Source organism: Gracilinanus agilis, chromosome 1 (assembly GCF_016433145.1).
Source record: "Gracilinanus agilis isolate LMUSP501 chromosome 1, AgileGrace, whole genome shotgun sequence".
NCBI classification, from domain to species: domain Eukaryota; kingdom Metazoa; phylum Chordata; class Mammalia; order Didelphimorphia; family Didelphidae; genus Gracilinanus; species Gracilinanus agilis.
Genome location: NC_058130.1, coordinates 131540912 through 131568847, shown reverse-complemented (window position 1 = coordinate 131568847; position 27936 = coordinate 131540912). Strand labels below are relative to the sequence as shown.

General features: G+C 35.9%; 1 protein-coding gene across 1 annotated transcript in view; it reads left to right on the top strand.

Moving 5' to 3' along the window:
• Positions 1–27936, top strand: part of GTF3C1 (general transcription factor IIIC subunit 1) — a 143797-nt gene that overhangs the window by 32238 nt on the left and 83623 nt on the right. The window contains exons 6-7 of the mRNA XM_044656736.1: positions 5856–5979; positions 15636–15803. Of these exons, the coding sequence (XP_044512671.1) occupies positions 5856–5979; positions 15636–15803 (292 nt within the window). The remainder of the gene's footprint in view (positions 1–5855; positions 5980–15635; positions 15804–27936) is intronic.

Below are 27936 nucleotides of genomic sequence, written 5' to 3'. Positions count from 1 at the left end.
TAAGCACCGAGTAAATGAATCACAAATTGAAACCTAAAGACCATGTTATAAGCTTGAACAGCCCTGGGTTTGGGATTTTTCTTTTTCTTCCCTTTGGAACAGAAATGAAAAAGTACTTTGTCCTTCCTTTGAACTCTGCTTAGATCTGTAGATTCTTGAGCAGATTGAAGTTGTTTTTTGGGTGGTCTTTTTTTGTTATATGCTATGTTCAGAGAGTGCAAGTGGAAATGGCATATGAAATTAACCTTTACATTCCATCTTTCTATTTTGTGGGGAATAGTCTTTCATGGGAATATCTCAGGAGAAGGCCTGGGGAAGGGAATTAAAGTCAAAAAAGGAAAAATGGTCACTTTTTTTTTTTTTATCATTCTGTAAGGCAATATTATGTAGTAAGAAGAGCACTCACCTTGGAGTTAGGAGACCTGAGTTCTGATCCCAGCTTTGACACTTTGTAGCTGCATGGCCATGTCAATAAAATGAAACCAATAATATTTGTGCTTTAGCCGCATCCTATGGAGTAGTGAAAAAATAGTGCCTTACAAATTTCAAAAAGCTGTTATGAAAATGTATATTCTTATCTACATAAATTCCAGCAAAGCAAGGCTGGACAATGATAACTGACATCTAAGGGGCACATTAAGACTTTACAAAGTGTTTTTTTTTCATACATTGTCCTTTGGTTTCAAGTAACATCATCCCAGTTAGGTATTACAGATAGAATTATCTCCATTTACAGATAAGGAATCTGAGGCTCATAGAAGATTAAAGAATTGCCCATGTTCACACAAGTAATATACATCCAAGGCAGAATTTGAACCCAAATCTTTTCTCATTCTAAACCTAATGCTCTTTCCACTGAAATAGGGAAAATTGGGAAATACTTCCCACCCAATCTGATTTTTAATTATTTCTATATTATCAGGTTTGGATAAAAGAGATGCTATATTAGAAGGAGAAGGCAATCAAGGCTATTATGTTTATAGGAATATAGGTTCAGACCTGAGAGGAATCTTACAAGATTATCTAATGCAGCCATCTCATTTTACCAATGAGGAAACAGACCTAGGCATGTAAAATAACTTGCCAAGAGTCACACTTGCAGCCAGAATTTGAACTCAGGTCCTCTGACTCCAAAACCAGTGTTCTTTTTATTACAACACTAAAAATCATATTTTGAACTTTATTTTTAGAAAAGTTAGAGAAATGGAGTTGTATGCTGGGAGCTAAGATGGTGGAGTAAAGGACGCTTCGCTCCCCTGATTCTTCTATACACACTAAAAAAGAAAATAAATTGCCTCAAAACAAAGGAAAGCAGGAGGAACACTTCTCACTGGGATAAAAAGAGAGAGTAGCCCAGACAGCACATGTAGGAACTAGCAGAACTCAGACCAGTGCAACTCACTACAACCCTGCCAAAGGCAACAAAGCTGAACAAGAATGAGCTCAACCCAAGCCACTCGACACAGGTGTACAAGACAGAGAGGGCAGGAAACATACTTGCTCCCACATAGCAGCAAAGTGTCTGAGGCAACAAGGGAGCAGCGCAAGGGACCAATGAACTGCAGGAAGCTACCAGAGCACCTACGACAGTAAGACTGGAGTTGGGTGGGGACCAGCAAACTGCAGAAAATTATACACTCCCACATGGCTACAGAGTGCCTGTGGCAGCAGAGTCCAGCAAGGGACCTGACCAGACCAACCCATGAAACAGTAGAGGAACTGGTAGCATGACCTCTAAATTGAGTTGGACAAAACTGCTATAAGCCTACCCAGAACAAGCCAACAGGACCAACCCCTCAACAGATATGTCATAGAACACAAAGGTAATTGGACCTAAACAAAGGAAGCTTATCCTTAGTACCAGAGAAGAGTGTACTGCAAGCTAGGAATAGTGTTCCCCCAGCCCCAGGAACAGAGAAGAACCTCAGCAGAGAGATACAGTAGTGGAGGAAAAAATAATTAGGAAAATGAGCAAAACACCAAAAAAAATTACCTTAGAAAGTTACTTTAGTGACAGGGAAAGCCAAAATATAAACTCAGAAGAGGACAAGACCGAAAAGGAAAAATGTGAAGCCTCTAAGGAAAGTGTGAAAGGATTTCAGGTCCTAAAATAACCTCTGGAATGACTTGAAAAGAGCTTAAAAAATTAAATAATAAGAGAAATGACAGAAAAACTCAACAGCTGGAGGAAAAAGTCACTGAAGAAATTGATTTCCTAAAAAACTAGAATAGGACAAAAGGAAATGGAGGCACAAAAATACACTGAAGAAAACAACTAAGGAATAGAATGAACCAAATGTAAATGGAGGAAAGGAAAAAAAAGTACTGAAGAAAACAACTAGGATTTGCCAAATGGAAAAGGAAAAACAAAATCAGGGAAGAAAATGATTCCCTAAAAATTAGAATTAGTCAAAAAGAAACTAGTATATTCATAAGACATCAGGAAACAATAAGGCAAAACTTTAAAATGAAAAAATTATAGAGAATCTAAAATACCGTACTGGAAAAATTACCAGCCTAGAGAATAGATCCATCAGAATACCTGAAAGCCATGATCAAAAAAAGAGCCTGGACACCATATTACAAGAAATCATCAGGGAAAACTGCCCTGTTATCCTCACACAAGAAGGGAAAATAGAAATTGAGAGAATATATCAATCACCTCCTGAAAGAGAACCCAAAATAAAATAACTCAAAACTATTATAGCCAAATTCCAGAACTCCCAGGTCAAGGAAAAATTAATACAAGCATCCAAAAGGAAACAGTTCAAATATCATGGAGCCATGGTCACAATTACACAGCTTCCACATTAAAGAACTGGAAGAAAAAGTATTTTAGAGAAGTAAACAGTTATAAAAATTAAATGAGCTTTTTTGTTTTTAATGTAAATCTGTCTCACAACTCGCACAATTTGCGATTCTTGTTTGGTAATGGTCTGTATTCTTAATAGGCCATATAAGTTGCATCTGAATGTAATTTATACCTCTAAAATGCAAGAATTTCTCTTGCAGATTATCTAATCAACTCCCTGGTGCTAGATACCTGAGCTTCCAGTTATTTTGGTGTTAAAAGCACATATAGAAATATGAGGTAGTGAAAAGAACACTGCTTGGATTTGATTCAATCTCATCATTTGTCCCTTATTAGCTTTGAGACTAAAAGAAGGAAACAAACATTTATGAAGTACCTACTGTGTGCCAGGCTATGTGAGAAGCACTTTACAAATTCATCCCATTTGATTCTAACAATAATCCAAGGAGATGGGTGCTATTATTGTCTTTCCCATTTTACATTTTGAGAAAACTGAGGCAGACAGCTAAAATGACTTGTGTGTAATTAGGATCTGCTCCTCAGAACTCCAGTTCCCAGCATCCCACTTTCGTTCTCACGTTACATCCTTAGGTTTTGGAGATAAAGTTTGTGTGGGACCCTGCCCCTCTTTCTTCCCCCCACAAATGCAGCTGGGAAAACTTCTCTTTATTCAGGCTTTTACTTTTGTATTTTTATTTCTTTTACTTCATGTGATTATTAATAAATTTTATGAAATATAATACTTGGAGTTATTGGATATTAATTTTAATCTTACACTTGCCTCTGAAGGTAAGCATCTAAGGCCAACTTTGAACTCCAGTCTTCTTGACTCCAGGTCCATTTCTCTCTGTACTGTACCTCCCAGCTTCTGTAGGCAGATTATTTTTCTGCGGGCCTGTTTTCTCATTCATAAAATGTGGGGATTGGACTAGATACTGTGTAAGGACTCATCCAGCTCTAAGTTGGTATTCTTATGAATATGAAAGTCTCACTTGCCTTTCTTTGGCAACAATGTATCTTCCCTATAATGCTGAAGATTAGGAAGTAATGAAAAATTACATTGGGGAAGAAGTATGTCACCTCTTCAGTTAAAATATCCTCTTCTTCAGTGGAAAGAGCAGTAGGCTTAGAGCCAGGAAGATCCTGCCTCAGCCCCTTGGGAGCTATCCCCTGCCATCTCTGGGTCTCAATTTCCTTATTCATAAAATAGACTTGAGGGTCCTTCCAACTCTAGATTCTTTTTCATCATAAACTACTTAAAGTCAGGGACTATGTCATTTCATTCCTTTTCCACAATGCCTGGTGTGCTGCCACGTGCTGTTGATGGAGATTTAATTTATGCCTGTCCATGGGCTTTTCTCTCTGATACATAGATTAGCAAAGATGCACAATCTACAAACTATCAGTGAGTTTGTTGGGCCATATGTGCACAATCATTGTTATTGCTTTAGCCACATGTCACCATTCCCAGAGGTAGGTAGAAAGCCATCCAATGTAAGGGGGTGTCAGGCTCTCTCAGTATGCAACAAGATCTTTGCAGGCCTTTTCCTTCCTCTTCACTACACTCATCCCATACTTTTTAAAACAGATAAACCAGCTCAGCTCAACTAGAAGAACATAGTAGATAGTGCCTTCTGTTGTTCCATACTTAACATGTAGTAGGAGAATCTTATAACTTCTATACTTCACTAAAATAAACCTGCAAACAGCTCAGGTGCATTAGGCCCTCTCCAGCTGGCCATAGTAACTCAGAAACCAAGTAGTCACCATCTTTCCTACAAACCTCTACTTGCCAGGTAAGTAGCTTCATATTCAAGAAGCACCTTTGATTTTCTTGGTGTGAGGATTCCATCATTGGTACAGTTCTCAGCATGGTGTAACCTCAGAGAGCAGCATTTGGCCTGAGCAGGTGAAGGGCCTCACCATAGCTTATGGAGCTGGTGAGTGATCATGGGAAGATATTTATTCAAGTCTTCCTGGCTCCAACTTGCTCATTCTTCCCACTACACAGCATGGTATCTCAATTTCACATCAATAACCAAATTTTTGTCCATTGTTTTATTTTAGAACCATAGAACTTTAGACTTTAGAACCATAGAACTTTAGACTTGGAAGTGATTTTAGAGATCATTTTAGCAGAGAACAGTGGAAAGAGCACCAGCTTTGGAGTCAGTTGGCCCATTTCCTGGCCCTGCCTCTGATTTTCTCATCTCTTTGGGCCCCAGCTTTCTTAGATGACTGGACTAGATTATCTTGGAAGTGCCTAACAATTCGAATACCTTCTGGGATCTTGTTCAACTTCTCAACCTCCCTTCTACAGCAGCCCTAGTAGACATAACCCAGGAACTGGCAGTTCATGAAGCAACCAAATGGATTTGCTTACAGTCAGTTACTCCAAAATATTGTGTATTGTAATAAATTATTATTGTTGATTAGAGGCCACAGAGCACATTAGAAGGAAAGCTAGCCCTGGAGGCAGAAGGTCTGAATTTCTAGCTTGCCTTAAAAAATATCCTGGCTTCTGACTTAACCTTTCCAGGCCCCAGGCAACACTCAAACATAATAAGCTACAGAGTAGTTCATTAAAGTTTAATGTTGTCAGAGGATGTTTCCTCCCTGGAAGTTTCCTACACCAATGAAATTTTAGAATTGGTAAAAAAAACAAACCAAAAAAAAACCAAAAACCCACATGATTGTTTTATGATTGCTCATGATCTCCATTCCAGTGTTTAGTACATTACTTTTTAAAAATACTCTAACTGATTATATGGAGGATGTGTTGAGTAGTTGGTGATTTGAATTCCTGTTAAAGATTTGTGATTCCTTTTGAATATTGAGATTTACAGATAGTTTTAAGTCATAGCTCATGACTTCTAAAATTTTTCATAATTCTTTTTTTGTACTTGCCAAGTTCTCCCTGATGGCACAACTACTATAATTTTTTTAATACTTAAATTAATTTCAATCTGGGGTTGTGCTCATTTGTTTGTTACTTCTCACCTTGTTTATCCTTCATACTGACTTTTGGATTTTATTTTGATAGGGTCTCTGTGAAAGAACATTTAAGCGTCTTTATCAATATATGCTGAACGCTGGCCTAGCCAAAGTGGTCTCAGTTCCTTTACAGGAAATTCATCCCAACAGTGGACCTTGTAAAACCAAAAAAGGTAATGATCACCTTAGATTTCCCTTTGGAAAATATCCAAGTTCATGAGGATGTATGTCTAAATTCATAAAGGGTGCACATGGTCCATGAGCTATGTGATCTGGAAGATAATAAACCTTTTGTCTCTTTAACATGCCGATACCTTCTTTCTACAGAAAAGCAGTAAACCCTTTCTCTCTAATCTTGGCCTCTTTCTCTTGAAGAGAGTTATTGACCACATTCAGGTCAGGATTAAGAATAAGTTTTTCATCCATGTCACAGTAATTCAAATAAGAGTTTGACTTCATCATTTGTCTTCTTGGGGAACTGTGAACTGTAGTTTTTAATCCACTGTGCTTTGAGTTACCACAGTTCTGTCTTTTATTCCCCTTTCCAGAATCACTTTTTTCCCAATTGGTCATAAACTTTCTTATTGAACCAGTACATTAAAATTTGACCTCTCATAATGTCAGAACCTTCCCAAAGTAGAGCAAAAGAAAAATATACAATAGTAAGTGTAATTCTTCCAAGATCTCAATTTACCTTGTTTGCACAATTCAAATTAGTTCTTTTCCATAGGAGGTCATCAAGGAATAAAGGATTATAGAAAAATTAAACAAATAGATGAACAATTCTTCATATAAGTTTGCAGGTGTGCCTATTTTATGTAGTAGTTATATTCATGAAAAGTTGCATTTAAATCAGATTTTTATAGATTAAATTCTATTTTAAGGGTTCCAAGGAAAGATGTAGTATATCATTTTGTAAAAAGTAAAGAATGCCTTGTAATTCAAATAATCACTACCTATTTTGTCTGTCCTACAAATTTGTATTTTCATTTACTGATTGTGCACACCTGTGTTTAAGAAAGTGCTGAACAAACCTAGAAGCTACTCCAACAATTGTAGGCTGGGAGTTCTTAAGAAATTCAGTCCAAGGGGGCAGCTGGGTAGCTCAGTGGATTGAGAACCAGGCCTAGAGACGGGAGGTCCTAGTTTCAAATCTGGCCTCAGCCACTTCCCAGCTGTGTGATCCTGGGCAAGTCACTTGACCCCTATTGCCTACCCTTACTAGTCTTCTGCCTTGGAGCCAATACATAATATTGACTCCCAAGACAGAAGGTAAGGGTTTTAAAAAAAAAAAAAAAAAAAGGAAATTCAGTCCAACCCCCTCAATTGTATAGATGAGGAAACTGAGGCCCAGACATAGTAAACTAATAATGACCTGTCTTATGTGACATTTGTTTTTCACTTCTAAATACTCTTAAATCCTTTTGTATTATAGTTATCAATATCTAACTAGATATCATATCTTCCCACTAGATTAAGCACTCCATGAGGTCAAGAATACTTCCTTATTTGAAATTTGTGTCTCTTAATTACTAGGATACTACTCTGCACAAAGCAGGTACTTACTAAATGTACATTAAATTGAATTGAAGAAATTTACCCAAGCTCAAGCATGGGACTTGTAGATCTAGAACGACTCAGGTCTTTTGAGACATATGCAAGATGCTTCCCTCTCTACTGATAGAGGACAAGAAATATAGGAATGGTTCATAAGGTTGCCATAGTTAATATATTATAAGCAGGCATCACCAAAAATTTGGGATTTCCCAATGGGATAATTTCAGCCAACCACCCATTTTAAATATAATTCCTAACTACTTACTACTGTGACTCTTATTTCCCCCGATATGTTTTGTAGAACAAATAACAGTATTAAGTGAAGTATGTGATATATAGGCTCAATGCTTATTCCAGAATATGATCATAGTTGGAAGCTATTAAAAGGGGGATGTGCTGTCACATATTTGTGACTTTGAAGAATTTGCTACCCATTGAGATTTTTCATTAGTAGTGATATGATCCTGCTAAGTTATGTTGTCATACATTTTTCTCTCTTTCCCCTTTTTGACAAATGGTATTCATTTGGGATAATCCTGAACATAGACTTCAAGTGTGTGACAATTAATTTAACACTGCTCCAACCAGGGTGCATAGCCAGCAAAATTCTTCTTCTCTGACTACCCTAGATTTTTCTTCAGCTGATTTGTGATTTCATCTATGTGGCCACCTCCACCAATGATGGATATTTCATTTGTCAGTATCCTCCCCTAGGATCTGCCATGGGGGCCAGCATGCCCATGGCCTTCCTTCAAATCTCTTGCATGAAAACCAATGGAAAATGTTGGATATAGATTGATTACCTTGTACTCTGATCGTATGGCCAATCCACCTTTTTTTCCAGCCCTACATTTTCCTGATTATATCCTTTATACAATTTGCACATAATTTTTTATTTGTAATGTTATATATCCTGTTCACACTGCCATGTACCTCTTCATTGTCCTTTGGTTGATCCTTAAATTCAGTTCTTTCTAGTTTACATTTCATAAATCATAGCTATACAGTATCACTAAAAGAATATTGGTGTTAAAAAGATGATGGACCCATCCATTTCCCATTTTGGTGTCTACAGTTATTTTAAAAAGGTCAGGTTGAAGATGTTGACTTTAATGTCATATCTTTTTCTCACTTTTATTCTATTTTTTAATTAATTTTGACCTACATGATAATTAATAAGTTATTTGTCTGAGACAGCTGAATTGAAAATGACATCTGAGTAATTGTAGTTGTTTCTTTTTCAGTATCTCCCAACTTTTCTCAAAGAAAATATTCATGCTATATAAGTATGTAGTACTAGTATAGTCTACAAACCTTTGGCATCTCTCATTTCGTACTCCTGAACTATATTTTTTGCCATCCTCCCCTAAGTCAATCTTTGTATTTAAGTCAGTGAGTATTAAAATGTATATTGTTTTAATGCAGAGAGGATTATCTAATTCTTTTATAGCCTTCCCAACCTTCTCATTCTCTGTAGCAAATGTTTACCAGGGGTATCACAATCCAAGATAACCAAATATCTTATAAAATGGTGTTTGTTGTTGGCTCTGAATACATTAAAAACAACTTTGCCAACTTCATTTTTGGTTTCTTTAAGGACAATCAGTGAGCTAACTTTTAATTTAACTATTCCTTTGGGCTTTTGATTTCATTTGTAGTGAGACAGAAATGATCAAAACAGTTCAGTTTCTCTAGTAGTATGTCCACTTGTTAATGATCAGACAAGGATTTTATATTTAAAATACTAATAATTAAATTAACATTTTTAGATGGCCTAAAAACTTAAGTGATTCTTGCTATACTCTGGCCTCTTTTCCACTTTTCTGCCTCTATCATTTCAGAAGTTAAAAGTGGGCTGCATAGGTTTGAAAACTTTTGTATTTTTCTTTGTTCCATGAATTATCATGATCAATAAATTCATCGCCAGATGGATAGCCTACTATTGATGAGTTTTTCCATAATTGTCTAGTCTTAAGAAAACAAATAGTTTGTTGCTAGAAATATACTTTAAGCTTTACTAGCTCAGTAGGATCTAGAGAAATTTTCATCCTGCTGATATGTACATTAAGAATCTGGGGTTGCCTCCATGTCCGTGTGTGTACTATATATATAAAATAGTCTATATCGACATATGCGCATGTAGCACATATATAATACATATATAACAATATATAGTACATACATATATATGTATTTAGATGGATAAATAGATATATAGAGATAAAGCAAAAAGTCCTTTTTCTACAACAGCAATCATGATATGTAAGCAGCATAAATATTACTCTTCTCATAGTATATTCTCATAGATGAGAATACTAGGGCTCATCAATAGTTAAATGATGTTCCCTGTGGTCACACAGTAAGTTTTAGAGCCAGTATTAGAACCCAAGGTCCTTTTACTCCAAACCCAGTTTTCTTTCTATGATGTCCCATATTTCTACTTTTAACGAGATCCATACCATAGCATTCAGAATAAACCGTCAAATCTCTCACCACAAGTGATCAGAACAGCCTGGATTTGTTCTTCCTCAGGCTATTTCCAAACCATTTCAACAGCAATGTAATTTCCCAAACAGTGATCCAATCCTTTAGGAATGGTTTAAAGAGTGACAAGGGTTTCAGTATATGACTGAGCTTGGAGGCAAGACATTTCAGGTTCAGTCTCAGCTTTTACATTTTGCTACTGAATAAACTCTAGGCAAGTCACTGAAGCTCTTAGAACCTTGAATTTCTCATCTGTAAAAATTACAGTAATAATCTATTACTACTTATGTTGGGTTGTGGGAAATCATTTTGTAAAGCACTAAGGACCATATTAATGTAAATTATTAGCACCATTATACTGATTTGAAGTTTTTAGCAAGCAAATAGAAAAGCTAGCTCCCATTTATGCTGTGCTTTTGAGTTTGCAAAGTGTCTTCTTAACTTAACAATCCCATGAGAAAACCAGAATAATACAAGTATTGTTATACTCATTTTGTAGAAAATGGAAACTGATAAAGAGAGCAAGGAAGTGACTTGTTAGAGTGGTCAGTCATGGAGCCAGGAGTCTAACCCAAGCCTTTGGAGTCTAGGCTTTTTTTCCATTCTACTGTCTGAGTAACTTCTGCCTTGTTCTGTGCTAACATCCACCATATTGAATTGGCTTCATGCAAAAGATGCTTTCTAAACCCATAACTATTTCCCCAAATATCCCTTTTAGACAGTAGAAGTTCCCTTGGTATCTCAGGGATAAAAGACTCTAGCTAAGGTTTTCCTTTTAAGGTGCAAATGTTTTAACTTTGGACCTACATATTGAGAGAAGCAACACAATGCTTTCTCTGACATAGAAAATTTTCTATAGAAAAAAAGCTTATTTCATGTAGCCCTCAGGGGAATCTTGTCAGTGTTCTCTTGCAAGCATTGTGGAGTATTTCAGTTTTATAAACTCATGGGTCCCATATGATTCATGAAGCCAGCAGTATGCATTCCTCACCTACTTTTAATCCAACTAAAAATGGATTCTGTATTGGAGGCCTTTCAACTGCTTCTTTCCTCCAAACCAGTAATAACCTGGAGATTTTCAAACATTTTGCTGAAATATATTTCAAAACTGTACATTTCAGTAATTCAGGGGTTCATGCTATGGCCTAAAAAAACCTCACATGGTGACCAGTCTTTTTATGATGAGCTGTTCCATGCTTACATAGTAGTCTCTTCCTGGCATAAAGGACATGAGGTTTTGTCAAGGCCCTCCTCAAAGTCTCTCCAGCCTAATAGGACCTGCCAGAATTCATTTCTCCCCCATGATAGCTTTTGAGTCACCATCATTCCATGATGAGCTATCAGGTGAGAGCTTCAAAGAAGACCCAACAATAGCTAATGGAAAAGAAGATTTTTTTTTTTTAATTTGAAGGTTGACAAGAAACACAGAAACTGAAGTGAACTTTGTTTATTTTTTACAGTTGATTTCTTTCATGTTTAAAATAATTTTTTTTTTTACTTTTTCACTCATAGTAATTTCTGTTGGAAATCTGATATAGTAGGCTTATTCTTCCAAGGCTTAAAATTTAGCAGTTTTATGATGCACTCGATTCTATTTTACAAGCATGTGTTAAGTACTTGTTATGTGCAAGGTATTTGTACTAAATGTTTCGTGAGAATTCATGGTCTACGAGTAGAACTTTGACCCAGAAAGTTATTTACTTATTTGTTTTCAACATTTGACATGGGTTGTTTCCATAATTTTAAAATATTGAATGTTTGCTCTAGAAAGAACTTAGAAGGCCTTTAGTCACATGCCCTTGTCTTACAGATGAAGCTGTAACTGAAGTTTAGAGAATTCACACAGCTGGTGGCAGAGGCATGCCTAGAATCCAAGTCTCCTGGCTTTCAATCCAGTTTTCTTCCTTCTGCACTATGTTGCTTGTATTCCCCCAAGACTGAATTCTTAGGAAGAATGTTTTCAGAGCCAGTAATATTCTCTAGTTATCAGAACAGCAGCTGAGTTCTGTAAAATAATCCATTATCAATGTTATAGTTGATAGAAGGAATCAGAAAAACCTGAGTTCAAGTACTGCCTATGACAAAAACTGATAGTGAGACAAAAGACCATTTATCTCTCAGTGCCTATAGATGAGTTATAATCTATCATTTTTTTTCACACTAAGAGATTCTTTTCACAGATAAGATAAAATGTTAATATATGACCTTCAAAATAGGGGCTTTTCAAAATATTGAAATGAAATAATATGATTATATATTTTTTATTTGAAGACAGAAAAAACAAAGTAGCTGGGCTAGACTTTGTATCTTTTTAACTGTTGATTTCTTTCAACTAAAGCCTTTAAAGACCCATTTAAAAAAGTACTAATTCATTAAATAAGATGCTAAAAAAATCACTAATAGTTTTGCCTTTTTAGTTTGTAAGTTTGAATTAGAATATTTTATAAACATTTGTGGTATAATTGAAAGAATTCTGATCTTGGACTATTCTGAGTTCAAAAAAGACCCCAAGTTTTGGCATTAAAAGATCACTCTATTGCAAATATGAATAATATGGAAATAGGTTTTGAACAGTGATATATGTATAACCCAATGGAATTGCTTGTCAGCTTAGGGATAGGGTGTGGAAGAGGGGAGGAAAAGAACATGAATCATGTAACCATGGGAAAAATTTCTAAATAAATAAATACATTTAAAAAAAAAAGACCCCAAACCAAGTGCTATGTAATTATGACCCCTAGAGAAGGGTCAAAAAAAGTATTAGCCTTTTCTTTTTACAGAGATGGGAGACTTTTGACCATACAATATTGCCTTCTTATAGTCTCCCTGGTTATAGCTAGGCAGCACAGTAGATAGAAGACCTAAGTTCAGATCCAGCCTCAGACACTACGTAGCTGACCCTGGGCAAGTCACTTAAACCTGTGCCTCAGTTTTCTCATCTGCAGAATGAGCTGGAGAAGAAAATGGCAAACCACTCCACTATCTTTGCCAGGAAAACGCCAGTTGGAATTATAAAGAGCTGGTTGTTTATAACTGAACAACAAATATTATGACTTCTATTGTGGACACTTGTATAATCATCTTATCTTTCCCTAAGTTTCTTGAGGGGAAGGATTAGCTCATCATAGACTTAAATACTTGCTGAATTTAACTGGCTTATAATGTGTTTCTATAGGCCTGTGACATGAAAGAAATTTAACCAAGTTTTAAAATTAAAATATGAATAAACCACTAGTTGTTAGCAACCAAGAATTTTAATGAAATGGAGCATCTAAGATCCAACAGAAATGTTAAAACTTCAGATTAATGACAGTAGATTCCTGAGGAATGTTGGAAGGACTCATAAATGGTTTTGTCAAATCAAAGATGTTTTGGGAGTGACCCAGGAAAAGGGACACATATCTTTGGCTCATGTGAAGGAAAAAGTGATCAAATAGCTTTCCCTTTTACTAGCAGAGCCCAACATAACACTCATGAAATTTATTTTCTTCCATTAATAGCTGTTTTCATATTGGTTTTGCATATCTTTTCTTTTCTAGTTAGTATCTTAAGGAAGTTAAAAACAAATGGAAGAAACATTTGGTTGCTGACAAGGAGTAAATAGACTGTCTTTCTTAAGTGCAATATTGTTACTCTCTTGGAATAAAGTGTGTCTAGGTAATCACATTAATTTATTGTTGCCTTTGGATCATCATGAAACTTGTTTCCTCCTTGGAGTTTGCATTGGGGTTGGTACCAATGGTATCTTTTATTATTTTAACTCTTTCTTTCTACTTAGCTCAGAAGACTTTTCAAACTCTATTTATTTATTTTTACCCAGGTCTACAATTTCATTAGCTATTTTAAAATCTAAATAACCTTATGCTTTTTAGGTGAAGTGGATGACAAATGATGGCTACATGGAATATAGCTTGGAAAATTGAGATTTATACCTGGGGAAATTAAAGTATAGAGTGTGCTTTGGCTAAGTGTATACCAAGGGCACAGCAAAATTAGCCCTGTAACTCAGGCTTTTTGATTATTGGTTCTTTATTTTATCCACTAACTGCTACTGCCTCTTGCTGGTCATGGTGTTCTGCCATAATTACTCTTGCTTTTTTTAGGATTCTTCACACCTCAGCAGGACATATACCCCATGTAAACCAGTTATATCTAACAATTATTTACTGTCTGCTATTTACCTGCCCTGGGGAGTTTAGGGAAAGATAGGATGAGTATACAAGTGGCCATAAAAGAAAGCAAAACAAAATATTTTTATATATTTTTATTTATATTTATTTATATATATGTTGTATATTTATTTATATTGTAGAGTTGCCTAGGGTACCACACAAATTCAGATGAGGGAGAAACCATATTTTGTTATGGAAATCACATGAGGCTTCATAGGCAGTTGAGCTGTATCTTGAATGGGTCAGAATATATTAAAAAGAAATTATAGGGGAATAGGTAGGTAGCTCAGTGGAAGAGAGCAAGGCCTGAAGACGGGAGTTCCAGGGTTCAAATTTGTCCTTAGATACTTCCAAGTTGTATGACCTTAGGCAAATCACTTAATCCCACTTGCCTAGTCCTTTTCCACTCTTTGGCCTTGGAACCAATATTTAGTATTTATTCTAAGGCAGAGGTAAGGGTTTTTAAAAATGAAGAAAAGAAATTATAGGAAGAGAGCTTTGAAAGCAGTGGCAACAGCAGAACAGAGGTGGGCAAGTGTGGAATTGGTTTGGGAACAGTGATTAGTGTAGTTTTGCCGAAACATGGGGTCTTTAGAAAGGGACTGGTACAAGATAAGGGTGGTAAGATAATTTGAGATTGGAGAGTAGAAGGCCTTCAATGTCAAAGTAAGGAATTTGGATTTGAGTCTATGCATATTAGGGGGTAGAAAGACAGAAAAAAGGCTTTTGTGTTAGGACCATTTGGGTAGATTTAACAATAAAACTTTTAGGACTTCTTGTATTCTGGCTCTGTGCAAAGGCATTTACCTATATCAATCCTATAACTAGAACTCTAGTGCCTAAATATCCCAAATTAGTCTATGAGTCCTCATTTTTCCTTCTACCTCCAACTTCTAGGTTGGTTAATATGTCTCCTTAAGACCAAAGCTAAAATACATGTTTGTTATCTAGGAGCAAAGGGAGAATCTTATAAGATGTTTGGGTTCTGTATCCTCTTAGTTAGGGTGATTAAGTTGATTAAACAACACAGTGTGCTGTTGCCAGGTGAAGAACTTTATATTAGTCCATTCTGACCAGGAAATAGGTCAGTCAAGAAGGGCAAGGTCAGGCCTAGGAAAAGAGCAACTTTTAGTACCTTTGTGACCTAAGGGGAGCCGTTTAACTTCTTTGAGCCTCTGATTCAGAGCTGTATAAAATAAAGAGATTGGGAGTTGATAGTTTTTGAGGTTGCTTCCAACTTTAAATGAATTCCTAATAGCTTTTTCTCAATCAGTTGTTGATAATTATAAATTTTATCATTATAAATATTATCATTAAAGAGTCTGTTAAGTGTTTTAAGTTAAAAAGGAGTCCTTAAACTTCAGAAGGTTGGGAACCACACATCTAGTCTGATCCCCTTCTACAGAGGAGGAAACTGACACTCAGAAGTAAAGTGACTTACCAAAGATTACAAAAGTCCTTAACAAAGAATTTGCTTCATCAGATACAGAAAAGAAGAATTATATTGCATTAGGTGTAGTTTTATGACTTCTTAAATTTCCATGTTTATTTTTACATATATTTTAATAGAATTATTCTTTCCTTTAATGAAAGTTGTTTGCTTATTATATTCCTAGGAACACATGTCATGGTTCGATGTCTCAAGCTAATGAAAGAATTTAAGCGAAAAGTAGAAGATGATCACGATCAAGATGATGATGATGATGATGAGGTGATTTCCAAAGTGATCCAGCCTGTGGACATTGTCTACGAGAGAGACATGCTTACACAGACTTATGAACTAAGTAGGTCACATTATCATGTTAGATGCAACACAGAGATACATCTAATGCATACTTCTTAATTAGCTTAACTTTAAATCATTTTTTCCACATATAAAAAACTAGGATTCCTAGTCACAAGAAAGACTTTGGTGGTAGCCATGGCCCAGGTGCATCCTCTGATCATCCCTCTCTGTGACTGAGAACCTCTAAAGGCCTTCTGGTCAAAGGAAGCCCGCATAGCTGGACTTGGGCTTTTCTTTGTATTTGATGTATTGTCCTTTGGGGAGTTGGGCTTTGAAACTTTTTTTTAAATTTTTTTAAAATATTTTATTTTTTTAGAAAGATTTTCCATGGTTACATGATTCTTGTTTTTACTTTCCCCTTCACCCCCCTTCACCCACCTCCACCCCCATATCCAAAGCGCATTTCCACTGGTTTAAACATGTGCTATCAATCAAGACTTATTTACATGTTATTGATAGTTGCATTGGTGTGATCCTTTAGTGTCACATCCCCAACCATGTCCGCATCCACCCATGTGTTCAAGCAGTTGTTTTTCTTCTGTGTTTCCACTCCTACCGTTCCTCCTCTGAATGTGGGTAGTTTTCTTTCTCATAAGGCCCTCAGAATTTTCCTGAACCACTGTATTGCTGCTAGTAGAAAAGTCCATTATATTCGATTTTACCACAGTGTATCAGCCTCTGTGTACAGTGTTCTTCTGGTTCTGCTCCTTTCACTCAGCATCAATTCCTGGAGGTCTTTATAGTTCACATGGAACTCCTTCAGTTTATTATTCTTTTGAGCACAATAGTATTCCATCACCAGCATATACCACAATTTGTTCAGCCATTCCCCAATTGAAGGGCATCCCTTCATTTTCCAGTTTTTTGCCACCACGGCTATAAATATTTTTGTACAAGTCTGTTTATCTATGATCTTTTTGGGGTACAAACTGAGCAATGCTATGGCTGGATCAAAGGGCAGGCAGCCTTTTAGAGCTCTTTGGGCATAGTTCCAAATTGCCATCCAGAATGGTTGGATCAGTTCACAACTCCACCAGCAATGCATTAATGTCCCAATTTTGCCACATCCCCTCCAACATTCATTACTCTCCCCTTCTATCATTTTAGCCAATCTGCTAGGTGTGAGGTGATACCTCAGAGTTGTTTTGATTTGCATTTCTCTTAATTATTAGAGATTTAGAACACTTTTTCATGTGCTTATTGATAGTTTTGATTTCTTTATCTGAAAATTGCCTATTCATGTCCCTTGCCCATTTATCAATTGGGGAATGGCTTGATTTTTTATATAATTGATTTAGCTCCTTATATATTTGAGTAATTTGACCTCTGTCAGAATTTTTTGTTATAAAGATTTTTTCCCAGTCTGTTGTTTCCCTTCTGATTTTGGTTGCATTGTTTTTGTTTGTACAAAAAAAAATTTTTTTTTTTATTTTATTTTAAACCCTTAACTTCTGTGTCTTGACTTATAGGTGGAAGAGTGGTAAGGGTAAGCAATGGGGGTCAAGTGACTTGCCCAGGGTCACACAGCTGGGAAGTGGCTGAGGCCAGATTTGAACCTAGGACCTCCCGTCTCTAGGCCTGGCTCTCAATCCACTGAGCTACCCAGCTGCCCTGTACAAAAAATTTTTAATTTAATATAAACAAAATTATTTATTTTACATTTTGCAATTTTTTCTAACTCTTGCTTGCTTTTAAATTTTTCCCTTTCCCATAGATCTGACAGGTATACTATTCTATGTTCACCTAATTTTCTTATAGTTTCTTTATATTCAAGTCATTCACCCATTCTGAATTTATCTTGGTGTAGGGTGTGAAATGTTGATCTAAACCTAATCTCTCCCATATTTTTTTCCAATTTTCCCAACAGTTTTTGTCAAATAGCGGATTTTTGTTCCAAAAGTTGGGCTTTTTGGGTTTATCATAGACAGTTCTTGCTGACGTCACTTAACCCCAAGTCTATTCCACTGATCTTTCCTTCTGTCTCTTAGCCAGTGCTATATTGTTTTGATGACCACTGCTTTATAGTATAATTTAATATTTGGTATTGCTAGGCCACCTTCCTTCACTTTTTTTTTTATTATTTCCCTTGATATTCTTGATCTTTTGTTCTTCCAAATGAACTTTGTTATAGTTTTTTCTAATTCAGTAAAAAAGTTTTTTGGTAGTTTGATAGGTATGGCGCTAAATAAGTAAATTAATTTGGGTAGAATGGTCATTTTTATTATGTTAGCTCATCCTACCCATGAGCAATCAATATTTTTCTAATTGTTTGGATCTAGTTTTAGTTGTTTGGAAAGTGTTTTTTTTTGTTGTTTTCGTATAACTCCTGTGTTTGTTTTGGTAGATAGATTCCTAAGTATTTTATATTGTCTAGGATGATTTTAAATGGTGTTTCTCTTTCTACCTCTTGCTGCTGTGATGTGTTGGAGATATATAGAAATGCTGATGATTTATATGCATTTATTTTGTATCCTGCAACTTTGATAAAGTTGTTGATCATTTCTACTAGCTTTTTAGTTGATTCCCTAGGGTTTTTTAAGTAGACCATCATATCATCTGCAAAGAGTAATAGCTTAGTCTCTTCATTGCCTATTTTAATACCTTCAATTTCTTTTTCTTCTCTAATTCCTGCAACTGGTGTTTCTAGTACAATGTTAAATAATAGAGGTGATAATGGGCATCCTTGTTTCATGCCTGATCTTACTGGGAAGGCTTCTACTTTATCCCCATTGCATATGATGCTTGTTGATGGTTTTAGATAAATACTGTTTATTACTTTTAGGAAAGGTCCTTCTATTCCTATACTTTCTAGTGTTTTCAATAGGAATGGATGTTGTATTTTGTCAAAGGCTTTTTCAGCATCTATTGAGATAATCATGTGGTTTTTGTTGGTTTGCTTGTTGATATGGTCAATTATGTGAATGGTTTTCCTGATGTTGAACCATCCTTGCATTCCTGGTATAAATCCCACCTGATTATAATGAATAACCCTCATGATCACTTGCTGGAGTCTTTTTGCTAGTATTCTATTTAAGATTTTTGCATCTATGTTCATTAAGGAGATTGGTCTATAGTTTTCTTTCTCTGTTTTTGATCTACCTGGCTTTGGGATCAGTACCATATTTGTATCATAAAAGGAGTTTGGTAGAACTCCTTCTTTACTTATTATGTCAAATAGTTTGTATATTATTGGAGTTAGTTGTTCTTTGAAGGTTTGATAGAATTCACTTGTGAATCCATCAGGCCCTGGCAATTTTTTCTTAGGGAGTTCTTTGATGGCTTGTTCAATTTCTTTTTCTGATATGGGATTATTTAAGTATTCTATTTCTTCTACTGTTAATCTAAGCAATTTATGTTTTTGTAAATATTCATCCATCTCACTTAGATTGCTATATTTATTGCCATATAATTGCACAAAATAGTTTTTAATGATTGCCTTAATTTCCCCTTCATTAGAGGTGAGGTCTCCCTTTTCCTCTTTGATACTGATGGTTTGGTTTTCTTCTTTCCTTTTTTTAATTAGATTGGCCAGTACTTTCTCAATTTTATTTGTTTTTTCAGAGTACCAGCTTCTAGTCTTATTTATTAATTCAAAAAATTTTCAATTTTATTGATTTCTCCTTTAATTTTTGTAATCTCTAATTGGGTCTTTAGCTGGGGATTTTTAATTTGTTCCCTTTCTAGTTTTTTACTTTGCATGCCCAGTTCATTGATCTTTGTCCTCTCTAATTTGTTAATATATGCACTCAAGGATATAAATTTCCCCCTGAGTACTGCCTTAGCTACATCCCACAGAGTTTGGTAGGAGGTCTCATCATTGTCATTCTCTTCAATGAAATTATTGATTGTTTCTATGATTTCTTCTTTAACTAACTGGTTTTGGAGAATAATATTATTTAATTTCCAATTAGTTTTTGATTTGCCTGTCCATGTGCCCTTACTAATTATTATTTTTATTGCATTATGATCTGAGAATTTTTATTGCATTATGATCTGAGATTTAATATTTCTGCTCTCTTGCATTTCTTTGCAATGTTTCTGTGCCCTATTACATGGTCAATCTTTGTGAATGTACCATGTGCAGCTGAAAAGAAGGTATATTCCTTTTTGTCCCTATTTATTTTTCTCCAGATATCTATTAATTCTAATTTTTCTAGGATTTCATTCACCTCTCTTATCTCTTTCTTATTTATTTTTTGGTTTAATTTATCTAGATCTGAAAGAGGAATAATTAGACCTCCTACTAGTATGGTTTTACTATCTTTTTCCTTTTTGAGCTCAGCCAGTTTCTCCTTTAGTAATTTGGATGCTATACCATTTGGTGCATACATGGTGAGTACTGTTATTTCCTCATTGTCTATACTGCCTTTTATCAGGATGTAATTACCTTCCCTGTCTCTTTTAATCATATCTATTTTTACTTTGGCTTTGTCAGAAATCAGGATCACCACTCCTGCCTTCTTTTTCTCATTTGAAGCCCTAAAGATGTTGCTCCATCCCTTGACCTTAAACCTGTGTATGTCCACCCACCTCATATGTGTTTCTTGTAGACAACATATGGTACTATTTTGATTTCTAATCCACTCTGCTATTTGCTTCCATTTTATGGGTGAGTTCATCCCATTCACATTCAGAGTTATAATTATCAGTTGTGTATTCCCCAACATTTTGGTATCCTCTCCTAGTTCTACTCCTTCTTCTTAAGCTGTTTCCTTTTAAACCAGTGGTTTGTTTTAGACCAGTCCCCTTGTCCCCTCTCTTGATTTACTTCCCTTTCCACCCCCTCCCTTATTATTCCCCTCTTTTTATTTTTTTAAGGTCTAATTAATTCCCTCCCCCTTCTCCTCCCTTCCCTTTTTTTACCTCTCCATTCCCCAGCTTCCCTTGCTTAATCCATTCTGACTTTCTCAGTAGCGTTAGATAGAATTCTATATCTCAATGGATATAGCTACTCTTCCCTCTCAGGGTAAATTCCGCTGAGGATAAGGTTTAAGTATTACCTCTTAATGCTCTCTTTCTCTCCTTCTTATAATAGTATTCATCCCCTCCCCTTCCCATGCCCTCTTTGTGTTGTATAGAATATCCTATTTTTCTTATTCATTCAAGTTTCTCTTGGTGCCATCTACTATTCACCCCCTCTCTTCCCTCCCCCCACCCCGTCTCATCTTAGACCATTTAGTGCTCCAACCTCTCCCCAGGAATTCTTCTAATTACTATAATAGTGAATACAGTTTTTGAAGATCATACCTAACATTTCTCTATATAGGAATACAAATAATTTGATCTTATTAAAGCCCTTAAAGAGGCAAATTTAAACATAAGAGTTTTCTTTCTTTCCCCCTCGGTTTCTTATTTACTTTTTCATATTTCTCTTGGTTTTTGTGGTTGGATATTGAACTTTCCATTTAGTCCTGGTCTTTTCTGTGCAAATACTTGGAAATCTTCTATCTTGTTGAATGCCCATACTTTCCCCTAGAAGTATATAGTCAGTTTTGATGGGTAGGTGATCCTTGGTTGTAGACCCAGTTCTCTTGCCTTTTTGAATATCATATTCCAAGCCTTGCGGTCTTTTAGTGTGGAGGCTGCCAGATCCTGTGTGATCCTGATTGGTGCTCTTTGATATTTGAATTGTCTCTTTCTGGCTTCTTGTAATATTTTTTCTTTTACTTGGAAGCTCTTGAATTTGGCTATTATATTCCTGGGAGTTGTCGTTTCAGGGTCTAGTGTAGAGGGCCTTCAATGGCTTTATTGCCCTCTTGTAGAACTTAAGGGCAGTTTTGCTGAATAATTTCTTTTAGTATGGAGTCCAAATTTCTATTAATTTCTGCTTTTTCAGGAAGACCAATGATTCTCAAATTATCTCTTCTAGACCTGTTTTCTTGATCTGTCAATTTCTCAGTTAGATATTTCATGTTTCCTTCTATTTTATCAGTCTTTTGACTTTGCTTTATTTGTTCTTGCTGTCTTGAGAGATCATTGGCTTCTCATTGCCCAATTCTAGCCTTTAGAGACTGGTTTTCGGCTTTAATCTTTTGGTTTTCCTTTTCAATCTGGTCAGTTTGGTACTTATAAGCTTCCAGCTGGTCATTTCTGGTCTTCAATTTGGTTATCAATTCATTTAATTTCTGACCCTCACTTTCTAATTGCAAAATTCTGCCTTTTAAACTGTTATTTTCTTGCCAGATCTCTTCCATCTTTCTCATAATCTCAGATTTGAACTCTTCAAGAGCTTGTGACCAGTTTTCATTTTGGGGGGAAAATTTGGATATGATTATTTGTTTGTTCTCCTCTGCTGTTTGCTCTGTTGTCTGGATTTTTTTTGTTTAAAATTTGCCAAGTGTTAAAGATTTCTTCTTGATCTTTCTCTTCTGGGGTCCTTGAGTCTGGCTTGCCATTGTTATCCCAGAGCCCTCTCAACTTTATCCTCATGCCTAGGGTCTGTCTGAGCTCTTTAGGCTCCTGAGGTCTCAGATCTAGTTGTTCTCAGAGTCAAGCCTCCTGGTGGTCCCCTTGCTTGTTCCTCTGCCTGAAGGTCCTTTAACAATCTCAGGGCACTGCTTCCACAGTCATGCACCCCTATGAGCTGGGTTCCCACCCAAGGTCCATGCCTGCGCTCAGGATCCATGTCCGCGCCTGAATCTGCACTTGAGTCCGTGCCTGTGTCCGTGCCTGCGTCTGCACTTGAGCTCAAGGTCTGTGTTCAAAGTCTGGTTCTTTAGCCTCTTAGGGTCGTATGTCTTACTGCTCACAGGAGTAGGCCCTGGTGAGCTGCCAAGAACTTAATGAATGCCCTTGTGAGCTGGCTTTGGCACTGTAGATGGTATGGGGTGGAGGGGGTTGCTCAGCTTGGTTTTTAGTGAGAGCTATTTCACCCGTTTATAGAATGAAATGCCCTGATCCCACATACCTTCAACACAGCACCCTGTTGTAGGGTCCCTTCGTTTGTCTGGATTTGTTTTTATGTCCTCTTGAGGAGTCCTGTATGTGTAGGTTAAGAGAGGTTAAGCAGCTGCTTTTTACTCTGCCGCTATCTTAACCCGGAAAAAAGGGCTTTGAAACTTTGTGAGATTTCCTAAATATTTAAAACATTTTTAAAGTGGGGCAGCTAAATGGCTCAGTGAATAAAGAACCAGGTCTAAAGACAGAAAGTCCTGGATTCTGATTTGCCCTCAGTACTTACTAGCTGTAAGTACTTACTACTTACTTAACCCCCCAGTTGCCTAGCCCTTCCTGTTCTTCTGCCTTGGAACCAGTATTTAGTATCAATTCTTAAATAGAAGATAAAAGGGTTTTGTTTTTTTTAAAGACATGAGAGAAAAAGAACAAACCTTATAAATAGCTGTCTACCTGCTTTTCCAGAGGGAGAATAGAGAGTCATTGAGACCTAAAGAAACCTGAATTAATTTCTCTTACCAACATTGAGTTTCCTCTGAGAAAGTCAAGTCAGGGTAATATTGGCTGGTACTGTTAAACTATAATATTTTCTTGCAAGGCTATTTTATTTTATTTTATTTTATTTTATTTTATTTTATTTTTATTTTGTATATTTTCCCCTAGTTACATATTTCATGTTCTTTCCTTCACCCCCAAACTCCCTTAACCCCCCTTAGCTGATGTACAATTCCACTGGGTTTTACATGAATCATTGATGAAGGCCTAATTCCTTATTATTGATAGTTGGACTAGAGTTATCGTTTAGTGTCTACATCCTCAATAATATCCCCATCAGACCATGTCTTCAAGCAGTTGTTTTTCTTCTGTGTTTCTCCTCCCAGTTCTTCCTCTGAATGTGGCTAGTTTTCTTTCTCATAAGTCCCTCAATTGCAAGGCTATTTTAAATAGTCAAAGTAAGAAAGATTTTAGGGCAATCTCTTTTCCCCTTCACAATTCATGTAACACTTTAAAGTTGCCCTTTTCTTATTTTTTTGATTGAGGAAGAAATGAAATAATATACAAAAATCTTAAAGCAATGTATTAGATGTTATCAGTCATTTAAACAAACTTTTCTGACACAGCTGTTGTGTAGTTCAGACTCCTTGGTTCATTTTATATTTCAAATTTTTTCCTTTTTATTATTGTGAACTCAATAAATACCAATAAATATGAACATTTCCCTTTTCAAAAAAAAAAAAAAAGAAAGAAAAGAAACCAGAAAAAGACTTTGCATACAAAACCACAATGTACAGTTTAAGGTTTGTGTGAGTGTGTGTGTGTGTGTGTGTGTGTGTGTGTGTGTGTGTGTGTGTGTGTGTGTTTAATTTCAAGCATAACATACAATAGTTGGTAGTTCAAACATTGCCTTGCTTTTCTGGATCTACTTCTCAACATTCTTCTTTCACCTGCTTATTTTTTAAAATTATTCAGTGACAGCCCCAATCTATCACCTGTTGACATCAAGGTGAGAAGTATTCTTCATTATCACAATCCTTTGATTTTACAGTTAAGGAAATTGAACCTCTTGGAAGTCAAGCACTTGTCCAAGGTCATATACCTAGTTAGTGACAGAGTGAGGACTAGCTCCTAAGTCATCTGATTCCTAGGGCAATGACCTTTTGACTATATCAAAGTGACTTTCTTCCTTCTATTTGTTTGATCCTAGGATAGACATCTAGTTCTTCTTCCTCTCCCCTTCAAGTTTAATCAATAATTCTCTTTATACTATATTGATTCAGCAGCATCATACTAGCCACTAGGAAGAAATAGAAAATACTTTCATTATCCTTGGAGTTCATGAATTATTGGAAAGTCAAATGTGTATTCATGAAATAGAAAATAGTAGAAAATATAATGAAAGGGTTTATAGTAAAGACAATCAGTACTATGGGAATTAAGAGAGAATAAAATTTATTATAGGATGGATTTAATCAGGGAATGCTTCAAGAAGGTTTGGATCTTGATTGGCTCCATTACAGACATTCAGAGAGGGGTTTTAAGAAAGGGAAGGACAGTATTGATAGCAAAAACAAAACATAAGCAAGAATGTAGAAGCAGGAATTAATATGACATGGTAGTAGTAAAAGAAATTACCTTCACTAGAGTAGAGGAGTTTTGTAATGAATAATGAGTAATAAAAATGACCGTATAATAGAGTAGAAACGGCACTGACCTTGGGAATGGAAGATTTGGGTTTGGATTCTGGCCAGCCCACTCATTTAGCTATTGTCTGAGACAGTTACTACCTGTAAAATGGGAATAGTAATTCTTGAAGTACCTACTGTATGGGATGTTGTGAGCAAAGAGTGGTGCAAATTGAAATTGAAGAATTATATATAAACAGAATTTACTATTAATGGATTGCTTAGAAATCACAGGGCCAAGGCAACTAGGTATCTTTGTGAATCAAGAGTCAGGCCTGGGGTGAAGAGGATCTGGGTTCAAATGTGGCCACAGATATTTCCTAGCTGTATGACCCTGGGCTTGCCAATTAATTCCAATTGGTAACCCATATTTAGTTTTGATTCTAAGACAGAAAATAAGGGTTTTCAAAAAGAAAACATAGGACTAAGTTGATGGAATTTGTTGAATGCTTAAGGGATTTGGAATTGAATCATTTGGGGTCTTAATCAGCAAATATCTATTAAGTACCAAATAAGTGCTTAAATTTTCTAGGCACTTAAGTAAGGGAGGAACATGATAAAGCTGTTTTTTAGAAAGGTTCGGCTAGTGCCATTTGCAAGATGGATTGAAGAGAAGAAATACTAAAGTCAAAGAGACTAATTAGGTCATTGTAGAAAACAGCTATACAGTTATTAAGGTAATAGTTAGAGTAGTAGAAATGGAGAAGAAATATGTTGAAGGAAAAACTGATAGAACCAAAAGAACTTGTTGACTAGTAGAGAAGATTTTGAACTAAAGGGTCTGGGAGAATTGTAATAAATACCATTGACCAAAATGGACAAGTTAAGAAAGGGATATGGAGGAGTTATGGAAGGAAGCCTTTATTCAATTATTTGTCAAACATCTGCTAGGAAGTTACCATTGTTTTGAAATACTAGTCCTGATTGATTATCTTTAGGTAACTTCTTGAGGTTGGTTAGGTAATTGGTGACTGAGGTGAGAATGGAAGCCAGGCATATTCATTTCTTCATTCATTTGATTAAGATTTGCTGGGTACTATGCTTAAGGCTTGTCTGTAGAGAGTTAAAAATATTGTGAGGTATTAGAAGTGATATGTGGAATCTGCTTACTTAAAAGTATTTGACTTTAAGAAAAAAGAAATAGGAAGAGCAGGTAGCAGGCTCAAATGAAGATTTTTTTTTAAGTAGTAAAAATGTGAACATTAAGAGGCAGAAAGAGAGGAATTGAAAATGTTAAGGAGATTAGTATGGAGGCAGGCCTGGATTTAGCTTTAAATAGGAGGAATGAAGGGGGCTGTGAAATTGCATACTCATTCTATAATTACTACTTTGTTATGCATGAGAGCATCAATTTTCTTTGCTAATAATTAGATTTAATATGAAGTGTATTAGTCTTACCCATTTTGAGATAGTAAAATGAGAGGAGCCACAATGTGCATTTTTATATTGTTTGTTTTAGTATTAAGATAGAGAGATTTTAGCTTAATTTCTGGGAAGGGGGAAAAATACCGCTTTGCAAGTTTCGATATGAAAAATATTAATCCCAAAGCTGATCATTCCTGGGTTTGAAACTTGTCCCTGCCCCTACTACCCCAATGACCTTGAACAGATCACTTAACCTCCATGATCTTCATTCCTTTATCTATAAAATGAAGCTGGTCTAGATTTCTGATCATCTTCCCAAAAATCTATGATCCTTCTCCTTAGGCATCCTTTGAAGGGAAAAGACATCTATAATAATAACCGCTGAAACCCCTGCCTCTTCCACAGCCCCTGAAAAATCAGGAGGGAAGGAGTTCTGGACACTAAAGTCATTGGCACCATCAAATAGTTTAACCTCAGAAATAGATAGGGTTTTATTACTAGAAATGACATTAAACAAGATGTATTCCCCTCTACCTTGCCATCGCACTCATAAGAACACTTGGGCCTTTACATCTACACTGCAGCCCAAATTTCCTGTATGTTTTGTCTTCCAGTATTTAAATGGGAGCTCCTTGAAAACAAAAACTGCCTTTCTGTTTTCATCTCTGGAGCTTAGCACAGTACTTTGCACATAGTAAACCCTTAATAAATCATTTTTATTTATTTGTTTGTTCATTATATTATGCTGTAAGGTTCATAAACCACTATTTCATTTGATCTTTACAGTAACTCCATGAGAAAGAGTATTATTATCTCAATTTTACAGATGAAGAAACTGAGGCTCAGAGAATTTAAGTAATTTGCCCAGAGTCACATAACTAATGTCTGAAGCAGGATTCAAGCTCAGGTCTCCAGGATTCCAAGTACACAGATTATCTTCTCTGCCACTTACTATGAAATGTAAAATGCTTTAACTTTATAAAGTACTCTTTGGTTTACCAAATATTTTACAGGTATTTCATTTGACTAAATCCTCATAACAGCCCTGTGATAGAGATGCTGTTATTATCCTCATTTTTACAGATACAGAACCTAAAGTTGTATAACATAGGGAAGAGAGTTCTGGACTTGGAGTCAGGAAGACCTATGTTCAAATAAAGCTTTAGACACTTATTACGTGTGTTACTATAGGCAACTGAGAGCTGGTTTTCTCATCTGTAAAATGGGAACAATACTATTTTTAATAACTGTTTCCCTAGGCTGTTGTGAGGTTCCAGTGGAATGTACATAAGGCATTCTGAAGATCTTAAAACTGTGGAATGTAATTTGTTACTGTTATTGGGATAAAATAATAAAAGTGTGGTCACCCGGCAAATTAGTATCAGACATGGGATTAAAATTTCTAGTCTGATATTTGGTTTTTATGAGCCACATATATTCTCCTTAAAGGTAGTTAAGGACCACTTTGTGGAAGCAGGAATAGAGAAAAGACTAATAGTGAAAGTAGAAAAAAATCATAGACCTCTCCAATGAGTCTGCTCCATTTTATAGAATCAGAGGACTTTAAACAGAGTGCAACCCTCTCATGCATATAAGGAGGGTGGGGGCTAGAAAGGCCAAGTACATGCTCAAGACCACCCCAATCTTAACATGTCCTGACTCCAAATGTGGGTACCACTATACTTTCAC